This window comes from Saccopteryx bilineata, chromosome 10 (assembly GCF_036850765.1).
Source record: "Saccopteryx bilineata isolate mSacBil1 chromosome 10, mSacBil1_pri_phased_curated, whole genome shotgun sequence".
Classification (NCBI taxonomy): Eukaryota; Metazoa; Chordata; class Mammalia; order Chiroptera; family Emballonuridae; genus Saccopteryx; species Saccopteryx bilineata.
In genome coordinates, this window is record NC_089499.1 from 59,437,631 (window position 1) to 59,450,170 (window position 12,540).

At 42.1% G+C, this 12,540-nt stretch overlaps 1 protein-coding gene across 1 annotated transcript in view; it reads left to right on the forward strand.

The window, feature by feature from the left end:
• The window catches only part of CACNA2D3 (calcium voltage-gated channel auxiliary subunit alpha2delta 3), a 1,003,844-nt gene that overhangs the window by 750,037 nt on the left and 241,267 nt on the right, over positions 1-12,540 (forward strand). Inside the window, exon 15 of the mRNA XM_066244394.1 lies at positions 12,370-12,441. Within this exon, the coding sequence (XP_066100491.1) occupies positions 12,370-12,441 (72 nt within the window). The remainder of the gene's footprint in view (positions 1-12,369; positions 12,442-12,540) is intronic.

Below are 12,540 nucleotides of genomic sequence, written 5' to 3' on the forward strand. Positions count from 1 at the left end.
GGAACGAAGAGAGATGAGAAGTATCAATCATTAGTTTTTCATTGCACATTGCAACACCTTAGTTGTTCATTGATTGCTTTCTCATATGTGCCTTGACCGCGGGCCTTCAGCAGACCAAGTAACCCCTTGCTGGAGCCAGTGGCCTTGGGTTCAAGTTGGTGGGCTTTTGCTCAAACCAGATGAGCCCGCGCTCAAGCTGGTGACCTTGGGGTTTCGAACCTGGGTCCTCTGCATCCCAGTCCGACGCTCTATCCACTGCGCCACCGCCTGGTCAGGCTGAAACTGTCTTTTGACAGTCAAAGAAATAGCTGAATAAAAGCAATGAAATTTTAAAAATTGTTTTTATTAAAATTGTTCTTACATTTCAAGGCTTAGTTTTCCTATATTTACTTTTTTCAAGGGGGGCATAATTTTCTCGAAACAATTTTAATTTTCATCAGCAGAATTTGTCTACTTGTATTGTTTCTGCACATTAAAGTTGGAAAATTGGTCATTTTAATGAAGCAACTGCCTTTTCAGTTTTTCTTATTGAACTCATTCATATATTTCTTGGTCTGGCTCAGTTCCTGGTCTTTTTTCCAGTCATGTCAGTTGCTGGTCAAAGACCCCCAGTTAGTGAGTGTATACTCATCACAAGCCCAAATGCAGCCTGGTTCTGTGAGGAAGGGAGGGATGGTTCTGGGTGAGCTCCAGACATCTCAAGCCAAAGGATTCAACTGAAATGACCTTTGGGGACAAATTGGGGCAGTTGAGCAATCATGTCACTACTAAGAAGTTCAAAAACAGAGAGTTAGATGTTTATCCCTTCAAATTAACTAGAAGGATTTTGAAAATAAGAAAAAAACAACCTAATTTCATAAGATAGAAAAATGTCAGGCAAAGGACTAATGCCATGGTATGGATTTTCTTTTTCCAGAAATGACTCACTAAACTGAACCACTTGCTAAATCGTGAGCCCTCTGTGCTTGGATTGGGCCCACCCACGCTTGCCTGGGCCTGGGACATGTAAATGGTTTGGAGGCTGGGTGCTTCTGAAGCATCTCTCCCTCCTGCCTTGACCCTTCTCCTTCCCAACTATTTCCTTCCCAATGTGCACCCTTCCCAACCTCCTTTAATACTGACAATGATAATGACCACCACCCCAACTGCTTTCTTAAAGCATATTGTTTACATGCTAACGCCATGGTGTTCTATCATGGGATAAAAGAGAAATATTTTTCTATATTGTTTATGTAATTCAAATGGAGAGATGGATGAAGTTATAATTGGGTTGAGCAAAAAGTGGATTTCAAAGAAGCTGATGAACTTCCCTCCCCAAGCCTAGAATGTTCCTTACAAGATTAATTGCACTTGACATCTGTGCCAGGCACTGTACTAGGCTGTTTTACATCTATAATTCTGTTCAATCTTCCCAATAACTCTGGGGGGATATTCCTATTTTAGAGATGATTTGCTTGGTTCCGTTTTTACCACAGCAAGCTCTTTAAGGTGAAACAGGATGTTTGTCATACCCCCAAAACTGAAATCTGAGGGCGACGTGATTGGGACGAGGGCCCTAGCTTCAGGTGGGCCAGTGCTTTAATTCTGACGCTGCTGCCTTCTGTGAACAGGAGCCAGATGCTTTGCCCTTTTAGCTTCAATTTCTTCACCTTGCTAGTTGAGCATAGATACTTTGCAAGGTCTGTTTCAGGGTTAAGTGAGGCTTTGAAAATATGAGACATTTAAAGCAATGTCTGGTTATAGCAAACTGTGTTTGGAAATAGATATGAATAAATGGATGGATGGATGGACAGAGGGTTGGATGGATGGATGGATGGATGGATGGATGGATGGATGGATGGAGAGAGATGGACGGAAGGATGGGTTAATGAAAGGATGGATAGGTGAAAAGGACTTCAGTTTTAATAACCTGCTCTGGAATTAGTGAATACAGATCTATTTGCTTCTATGGGCCATTTCCCTTTTTTGTGTTACTCTCCAAGGAAGTCACAGTGTTCAACTAAAGCTGTTAAAAACAAGCCATTTTCCTTTAAGCCTGTGACCTCAGTTGGACATCATGAACCTTCTGCCCTGTCAGTGGCAGCAGCATGTGGGCACCAGCTTCCCAGAAACTACACAAAGATACTAAGTGAAGGAGATTTAGAATCTTGTCTGAATTCTGGGACCAGTTCTCTGTGACTCCTTAGCCTCTCTGGTCCTCATTTATAAAATAAATAAGAGGATGGGATTGGAATAAGTTCATTTCGAGACTATTTGCTGAGTGCTTCTTGCGTACCAACTCTCTGCTAAAGGCTATGGGTGAAAGGAGGAAACATTCCCAGCTCCCGCCCCTGGAGTTGAGAGGCTCTGCAGAATTCCCAGCTTTCCTTCCAACTGCAGTGTTCAGTGACTTTGCTGTATTAACAGTTTGCACAGATTTGGTCCTAGATGGTATCTTAGGTTGTAGAGTAAATATGATTATCTTTGTAGTGAAGTTTGAGAACATCTGGTTCCCATTTCCACTTCGTTAGGGAAGGTTTTATGGCGGAAGCGGCATTTCAGGGGGTCTTTAAACAAGGAGAAGGCTTTGTCTCAGGGCCCTGAAGCTCCAACAGTTGGCTGTGTTTTCAGACATCTATCTGAGAGGTGGCTAAACCACGTTTGTGAAAATATAAATGTTCGGCCATGATAGGGTTGAGGTTAGTTATGTGTCGTCGCTCATCCTGAATATTGGCCAAAACCTAATGCCCCAGGATAATTCTCATTTTCACTATTTCAGGGAATTCTTGAAATAAGCATGTTCTGCTCTAATAAACAAAGCAGTTTCCTAAGACAGCTTTTGGATATCTTAATTTGTAATATTCTCCCGCCCATGGCTTTACTTACATGGGTCCCTGGTCAAAGACAGCATCGTCTTCTATCATGTTTACTCATAAAATGTATTTCCCTATATAATGATTTATATAGTTAAAACACTGCGGGGAAAGAAGCAATGTAAACATTTTTCTGAACAATAACCACTTTATTAGAAGAAAGTTATTTTGAGATTCTCATACAGATGATCCAACATTATTCAGTGTTATCATCCACCATGTTGTCTTTAGGTTGTTAAAAAGGGAAAGAAAGAACAAAGAAATCGACAGTTTAGTTCATACAAGATGCAGTTAAGTTAAAGTTCAAAGAGGGAAATATGTTTACTTTTGCCCTTAGACAACTTAAAATATAATGAAATCTCATGAGAATGCAGGATCTCCAGCTCTCAGGTGCAAGTATAGGGATTCGGAAAGAAGAGGAAATGACCTGGCAAGGTGGCATTGCTATACCACTCCCCAGTACCAAGTGACTGTACTTTATCCAGGCGGTCACTTGTAAAACAAGGAGCCATGTCACTGGAAGGTTTACTTGTTCTTATTTCATTCTTATGCTCTATTGCTACTTTGATCATGACTTATAATACTTAGGATTCAAGCATCTTGAAAAAATATTGAAAATTGCAGTGCAAAAGGATTATCTAAATAATGATTGTTGTTCATAATTTGTCTAGATTTTAAAAGAGAAACTGTTCATCTGAGTAGTATTATAAAAGACAATTCATATTGATCATATTGATAGAACCATTTCTTCAATTAAAAATAATGCCTTCTTTTTCTAAACCTCTTGCTATAAAGAATATCAAAATATCGATAATCACATGCAATATATGTAACCAAGAATATAAAACTTTATTCTGATAGCATTTTATGTGAAAGTTTTACAGTTGTTCATTTAAAGAACAATTTTAATCTTTATGCAGAAAGGAATTTTTAAAAAATAATTATTATTATTAGCTTGCTGGTTCACTCAGTGGGTAAAGCATCATCCCAATGTGCTGAGGTGCTGAGATCATGGGTTCAACCTCTAGTCAGAACACTTACAGGAAGCAATCGATGAGTATACAACTAAATGGAACAATTAAGTAGAATGGGGAATTGATGCTTCTCTCCCTTCCCTCCCCCCAAATCAATGGAAATTTTTTTTTAAATAATAATGATAATTATTGCAGTTAAAGTTTGTTTATTGCAATTAAATAATTATATTATTTTTAGGCATTAATATTCATTGCAAGCATATGCTATTGGGTGGTTTTATTTATAAAATGTTTTATTTTGATGAGAATTTATGGAGATTTTCCTGTTAATAAAAACTTCAATCAAACAGAAAAGAGGTAAATATACTGCTCACAAAGTTAGGGGATATTTCAAAATGAATATGAAGCACTAAAAAAAGAAACGTGATTTTTTTTTTATTATTAAACAAGAACATCACAAAAGCAAACAACAAGTCAAAGAAAGTTGTTCAATTATGCAAATGAGATGCAAAACCAACTTTCATTTCATTGGTGAAAATGCACTGTACAAAAGGCTGAAAGTACTGGAGTGTTTGCACATTTTCTGATCCCCTGTTTTCTTGTGAGCAGTGTATAAAACAATCAGAGGTACATAAAAATTTGAATTTTTTTAGTCTTATAGAAAGAGATTGTTCTTTTCTCATTTCAAAATGGTTTCTTAGGTTATTGAGTAAATTAGTTTTTACATATGTACACATGTGTAAAGCCTCTCGTTTAAAACTGACCACTATTGAAACAACCAGCAAATGTCATGATTATCATTAACAGCTGTGGAAATCTAAATGAGAGTAAAATTCAGAGTCACATAATGTTAACAAGAGCTGAGCAGACAAGGTTGATGAGCCTGTGCTCCCTTTTCATGCGTGAGATGCACAATAGGGTTTTATTTCCAGTTTCAGTGGGTTTTACCAGTGTCCTCCTCTGGACAGTGTCTGTATTTCCACCAGGGTTTGTCTCCAGAGAAAAGGATCTTCTGCATATGTCCAGTACACAAAATGGACAGACCCTCAAGTATGGTTCCTACTAGATTTTTTTTCTGACATCTATTTCCAGCATTGAGGATTAGGGCTGTTATGATAGAGGGGGAGGTGAAGATTTGGGGGCAGGGAAGTAGGCAGGCATTGAAAGGGGGAGGCACAGAGGACTTTTCTGGTCCAGGTATTTTTGTGTGTGGGAGGGGTTTCTACATAGCCACCCATTCTGTTCTTGACCCCTTGTCCAGGCCTATGTGTCCCTGCTGCTACCACCAGCTAATTTGTACACAGTCATTCCCATGACTTTCTATCGGCTCTCCCCCGGCCATGGAGTGTGAAAACTGGTGGACACGGGTGCCATCTGTGTCCATCCTGTTCCCATCGCCTCTCAGCATGGGATCTCCGGGATCGGCCATGGGGATTCCCAGGTCATTGGTACACTTAAGCTCACAGACAGAGGAGGGGAGAGAATGCCAAGGAGTCAGCTTCCCTTCCAAAGCTACTTTTGAGAAAGTACAAATAAAAAATCTCCCCTCTTCCCCTTTCTAGAACACCCCTGTCATAGTCTCAGGTCCCACTTATTAAAGAATCAGTGGTACTCTTTTCAAAATGTTTCATCTGCTGTTTAAAGATGTATACTGCTGTGTTTTCCTACCTCTTAGTCTTGATATTTTCCTATCAAGGCAAAGTTTATGACAGAACTACGAGCTGATACAGCCTATCTTTGCTTCCACTGGAGAAGAACTCAGAGACATTGGCTACCATTTAAATACATTTTTATTGGCAAGGCCATGCTCTGAGAATGGCTTCCTAGTGCCTGCAGTTCACCCTGACAGTCACTAGGAAGTGGCAGTGTCTTTTCATGGAGTGCAAGTCTGTGCTCATCTCAGGTGTTGGAAAGAAGACACAGCAGAAACACAGCTGTGTACTCATCTATCATGTGTCTACAAGAGATAAAACATTTCTGTATTATATTATACATTTATATGATGTCCTCTATTAAAGTGGTCAATACGTTGATCAATTTTAACAAGAAAAGAAAAACATACAAACATAGGAAGAACAAAGTATAGAAGAAATATGATATTTGAGGAGAGTTACTGAGTTGGCCTCTGTTCTTGGCTTCGAGCCAGTCTCTTTCTGAGCTGAGCTCCCCATTTGTGTACAACCTTCTCTTTGAGCCCAGGCCTCCAGGGCGAAGCTGAGTTGGCAGACAGCTCTGCTGGAAACCACCTGGCGGCCCTCAAACAGGCTGCCAGGCGTGCTGCCCTTAACTCGCTCATGTGCCTTCTTAGGGCCTGGCCTTCAGTTCGCCTCCTTTCTCTGGGGCTTGGCAATCACCCTCAGAGCCTCCAGCTGCAGGACAAACAGAGGGTCATACCACTGGCCCTGGCAGGCTTCTTCCGAATGGAGACGTGAAGAAGGCACCATAACATGCCCACAGCTAGCCCCGATCAGAAGGGGCCTGCTGGGCACTGGCACCGCCGTCTCCCTTTGTCCTCTTTCCTGCATGTTCTGGTTTTTCTGTCTTGGTGCAGCCCAAGGCACACTGGTTCTACAATTTCTGCCTTAGGCCCTCATTTTCAAAGCAGGCAAACTTCTACTTGTCATGATGGTTTTACACAGAATCCTAATGATAGCAGTTTTGCGTACCACCATTAAAATTCATTATTTCTCCAAATTACTGTCACTAGCCACTTAGTATTTGGGTCATTTGGGAATTTCCTCCCTATGGGGAGGACACACAATCACTCATCTTAAGAATGTTGGGACCGTTTGCCCTTTGATCTTTCTGGCTTCAGCAATGTCTCCCCTGTGTGGGGTGTGCATGGCACTTGGGACCACTTCCATGGGTGTATGAGCTACCAAGGTCACTTATGGCCAATACTGGCACTTGCACAAGTCAGGAATCCTCTGTTACAAGGGTCATAAATTCAATACATGCTCATTTGGGCAAAAAAAACAGAACCAAAACTCATTGCCTCAAATAACCCAGTAATGGGGAAAAGCATGGGTAGAGCTGACACTGGGATTAAGGCATCCAAGGACTGGTGTCCTATCTCTGTCCCTCTTTCTTACTCGCTCTCCTTCTCTGCCTTTCCCATAACACCCCCCCACACACATATTCATCTCTTATTCTCTCTCTGGGGTGACTTTATTTTCTCAAACACTGCTCTGTAGGGAGGGCGCATGGCTGTCAGACTTGCATTCATATAACTGCCCGCTAAGGAGAGTAAAGCATTTTTTCTTTTAGTCCAAGTAGGTAAAAATATTCAGGTAGCCTATCTTGAATCGCATATCTATGATAATAAGAAACCCGTCAGTGTGTCCTGGAGAAGATGGGTATGTGTGAGTGTGAGTGTGAGTGTGTGTGTGTGTGTGTGTTGCTCTGGTTGGCTTAGCTTGGGTTTGATGCCCAGCCATGTGCAGAATGGGAGAGTTAGCTGCCAAGAGAACTTTGTTTGTGAAGAAGTTTCCCTAAGGAAAGGGGTGATACTTACAAAGGATGAAAAGAAAGGTGCTGGATGATTTTTATAAATGTCTCCTTGCATTGTTTTATTCATAAATATTCTTAAATGTAAAACAGCTAGATGAAACTGCAGTGCAGCAGGGAACTTAGTCCTAATGTCGATGAACTGGGGTTCAGGAAGCATTCTGAGTTTGTCGCATAACCCCTGACAGATATCCATCATGCCAGGCAGTTTTACTTCAGTTCAGGCAGGTCCTTAGGAAGTAAGCTCCCCTGCTCCTGCGGAGAGAGCCCGTGTGGTGCTGGGGCAGCACCTCTCCCTCCGCCTCGTTAGTGTTTATCTCCCGGGCAGACTTGGGGTTCCTTGAGGGTAGACCCCTTTCTCATTCCTAGTTGCCTTCCAGCACCTTGCATGGAACTTGGCACATAGCCGATGCTCAGGTAATGTGTATCAAGGGAATCAGCGAACAATAATAACTGGGCTGGCAACAAAACTGAGAGACTGTGGATGTGGCACTGCTATCCTGTCTGGGGCCACACCCAAGAGCTGTCTGCATTGCGGACTAGTGCCGTGGACGGGAAACGAACCAAGCGTCAGGACGAGAGGCCTGGCATCGCTGGCTTCACCTCGCACATGAATCAAAATTCACATTCATATGAGCCCACATGCATGATTAACTTGGGAAGCTAACAGGAAACAGTCAATCTGTTGAGCAAGTTTGTGTTTTATAAACCAGGTGTTCGGCATTATTATTCATCATTTTCTTTGATACCAGAGTGGTCCCCATTATGCAGCATAGGAAATGAAGGATATGGAATAATATACATGTATTATGCAACAGAGCACCACAACCAACTATGTTGGAGGCCTGTTCAAAGCCTGGGCCAGGGTAACTGAATGGCAGTTCATTTTAGGATTCCCACTTGGACTTGAGTTAATGGGATTTTACCGAGATGGACCATGGTGACCCCCCTCTCTCATTCCTACCCTTTGGAAAATGAATGTTGACTCTGCGTCTGCGTTTTTCTTGGAAGCCGCATGGATGAATCATAAGCAGCTTTTGCCTGAGCAGCTGCTACAGGTTAAGGGGCCAGAGGAAAGCAGGGACCCCCTAGCGTTTGGGGACAGAGCACGTCTGGCTGTGGTCGGCTGTATAACTTCTGCTTGGTGGTCTGGAAAAAAAACTTTTGCCACAGGCTGCTATTTTCTATGGCATATTACTGAATGCCTTTCAATCATAAAATATTTCAGTGCAAATGAACTTTCAAATTGATGTTACTTCTTCATGAAATGTTTAAGATTCTCAAAACTGAGACCTGTGGAGACTGGGAAAGAAGGGGCTGGTGGATATAGAAGAGCTTCTTCATGTTGTACAAGTGGTATTTACAAGGTCCTGCCAGCTCTCATGGCCATACTGATGAACTTAAACATTGGGAAGGTACAGGGTCGAGTTCTGGCCACGCCAGTCCACGTCTGGGCCAGAACTGCCCCAGGAGAGGAGTAGGTGAGCTCATAGCATAGTGGCTAGACTGAGCTCACTGCATTTCCTCTGTTTACCTGAGGCTGGTTACAAATGAGTGGTTTCAGTACAAATGCAATATTATGGGGATTTTTTTTTTTTTTTTTTAGGTAATGATGATGCAGTAACTATATTTGGAATTAGCCACTGAGTGGCATTGACACTATATTCTGACTTAATATTTGGAAGTTAGTTTCTCATGTTTTTGTGTTTGTACCAAAGCACTGACTAGTGATTTATTATTGATTTTTACTGGTTTCAGGGGGGGAAAAAAGGGCTTCATTTCTCAGTATTGTCAATGGTATATTTTGACTTCATTCATGATGTGTTGGCATTGTTTGAAATTTTTATTTGAGTTGCAAAGCGGAAGTTGCCCACGGTTGGAGGTCAGCTCAAATCAGTTTTCTTTATAGCATTAAGGATTACTTAAGGAGTTGACATATGGGAAGATTTCTGATTCTGAGAGAGATTTTTACAGTGGGTCGGTTCTGCCTTTAAAAATGGCCTTGCATGCCCTCAGTGGTAGCCACTTATGCTTTAAGCACTTTTAGCAAGATGTTGGAATTGTTTTCACACACTGACTTGGTTCCTGGCACTAATAACTGTCAACACTATCTCATAGTTAATTTTATTTAGTTACTAATATTATGATAGTTTTGTTTACTTATTCTAACACTTAAATTAGGCTGCCCCAAATAATAGAGTACATGATTACCATGTGTATTAGTACAAGCTCTCCAGAGAAACAGAGCCACAGGAGATATAGATGTATATTTTTCTGTATGTATTTAGAGAGAGTGTTTTATTTTAAGGGATTTCCACACACAGTTGTGGGACCAGCACTTCTGAAGTCTGCAGAACAGGGCATTAAACTGGAGACCCAAGAAGAGGGCATGTCGCAGTCTGCAGTATGCAGCAGTCAGGAAGCAGGTTCTTCTTCCTTAAGAGATCTGTTTTAGTCTTTTAAGACATTGAATTGATTGACTAGGTCATACCCACATTATGGAGGGTAATCTGCTTTATCAAATGTTAAGTGTTAAATGTTTATCACATCTAGGAAGTCATTCACAGCAACATCTAGACCAATGTGCCATCAAACGCCTTGGCACCATGGCCTAGCCAAGTTGACACATAAAATTAGCCATCACACCAGGATCCCCAGATCTCAAGAGACCATGAGATTTTGACTCATATTGCTTATTATAGAGGAATAGAAGTTCATCTGGATATGGATTGTAAAACTAATAAAAACATGGCAATGTGGCCCCTCTGTTCCTGTTGGAAGTGTTCCCCAGATACACATCTTCTCTTTAGTTATCAGGATTATTGATGATGGAGAGAATTGCTCTAGAACAATGCTTCTCAAATTTTAATATACATACTAATTATTAAAATAGAGGTTCAGATTCAGAGGGTCTGGAGTGGCTTGAGATTATGCATTTCTTTCTTTCTTTCTTTCTTTCTTTCTTTCTTTCTTTCTTTCTTTCTTTCTTTCTTTTTCTTTCTTTCTTTCATCAAATGAGAGGTGGAAGGGGGCAGAGACAGACTCCTGCATGCACCTGGAGCAGGAATCCACTGGCAAGTCCTCTTCTGGGCAATGCTCTGCCAATCTGTGGCTGTAACTCTGTTGCTCAGCAACCAAGCTATTTTAGTGCCTGAGGCAAGACCATGGAGTCATCCTCAGTGCCTGGGGCCAATTTGCTCAAATTATTCAAGCCATGGCTGTGAGAGGGGAAGGGGAGGGAGTGTGGAGAAGCAGTTGGTCACTTCTCCTGTGAGCCCTGATTGGGAATCAAACCTGGGACTTCTATATATGCAGAAGTGATGCAGATGGTCACTTCTCCTGTGTGCCCTGATTGGGAATCAAACCCGGGACTTCTATATATGCAGGGCTGATGCTGTATCACTGAGCCAACTGGCCAGGGCCAATTATGCATTTCTAAGGCACTCAGGTGCTGCTATTTCCTGTACTGCATATGAGTAGTGGGACCCAATAGCTCAAAGAATCTACTGGAAGAACAGGACTGGTAGAAGATGGTCTGAGTTTAATGACCTTTTCTCAAGAGTACAGTCTGTGGGGACTTCAGTCCATGGGGGCCTCTAGATTTTAGGATATTCTCTTTATAATGCCTCTTCCTCAAAATACTGAGGAAGCCATATCTGACTTTGCTGTGGAATTAAAGCCATGGAGATTCTCCCACCAGACCTGCCATACAGAGGCAGATTAAGGTCAGTTGAGGCCCCAGGTGAATAAAATACTGGGCCCCTTAAAAAAAAGAGAGAGAAACAGGGAAAATAAGAATACATGTTAAATATATTTTTAAATAAATAAAAAACATTATGTACTATGAATGTTACAATTGCACATATGAAACCAAACTTGGTGTCATTAGAGAAAAGTGTCAAGTTGGGGTTTTGCGGGGCCTTTCGGAAGTCGGGGCCCAGGGCACGCACCCAGTGCGCCCTCCATTAAATCTGCCTCTGCTGCTATACCAGTTTTGGTTCCCAGCAGCAGTGCCACATGCCGGGTCTCATTTCAGACCGTGCTACTTACTAGCCTTGTGGCCTAGAAGGCAGGTAAGGAACGAGCATCTTTGATCAGCTTCCTGTGGCAGGTACTGTGCGGGCTGCTTCACATTTTATCTTCATGGCAACAATGCTGGGGAATAATTGGCATGACTTTATCTGAGGACATGGAGGCTTAGCTAATGCAGCTAATGAAGATTCGAGATGAGAAATAGAACCACATCTGTCTTACACCAAAGCCTATGGTGGTCCAGGACTTTATTTCCCCATTTGTTATTGGAGCAGAGTAGGGGTTCCTGCCTGCTTCCCAACACTCTGTGAAACGCAGATGTGATGTTGAGCCGCAGTGCATTTGTATGCAAATCGTAGGGTGACAGAATGTGCTGTGTGCCACATTTCAAGGGTTATTCTTTCAGGAGTAATGTTTAGCTTCTCAGCAGTGACTTCAGCACTCAGATCATCAAGTTCGTTGTTGTTGTTTTGTTTGTTTTTCATCTTGGACTGGCATGCAAAGAACTGTAGAGGTCCCAGAAGGTCTCAACTCAGCTCCAGTGGGGAGAATAAATGTTTTTAGATTCCACTGCTTTCAGCAAGGGTAACTATAAAACCCTTCCACTCTGCTTTCCGATCCTTGATTTTCAGAAGATGAAGAAGCATGAACATTGCACATATTGAACATAACTGTCTGCAAAGTAAAAGTATAAAATTGATCTGTATTAATAAAATAAAATGAATCATTAAGACCCAACAAGGCTTTATTTGAACCAAAATGGCTGAACGCAGTGAAAGATCAGCTGGAGCGACTGACTTGGTTTCCCCAGCCAGGAGCTGGGGTCCTCATCTGCAAATTCGGGGTGTTGCACTTCCACCTAGACCAGAGGCTTGAGTGGGCACTGGTCCATTCCCAACCACCCCTGGCCAGCAAAGAAGGAGGCAGACGGGGGGGGGGGGTGGCCCCCAGCCCTGTGGTGTCCAGACCATCCTCAGGTAACTGGCTCTTCTCTCTCCATCCAGCTTGCCGATGATCAGGGTCTTGTCCTGATGACCACTGTCGCCATGCCTGTGTTTAGTAAGCAGAATGAAACCGTGAGTACAGTGGCAATGCCTCCTGCTTGATGCTAGGAGGGTTGTTTGCTGAGACCCCTTTTGGCTCTAGCTCTGGTGATCTTCATTTATGTATTTATT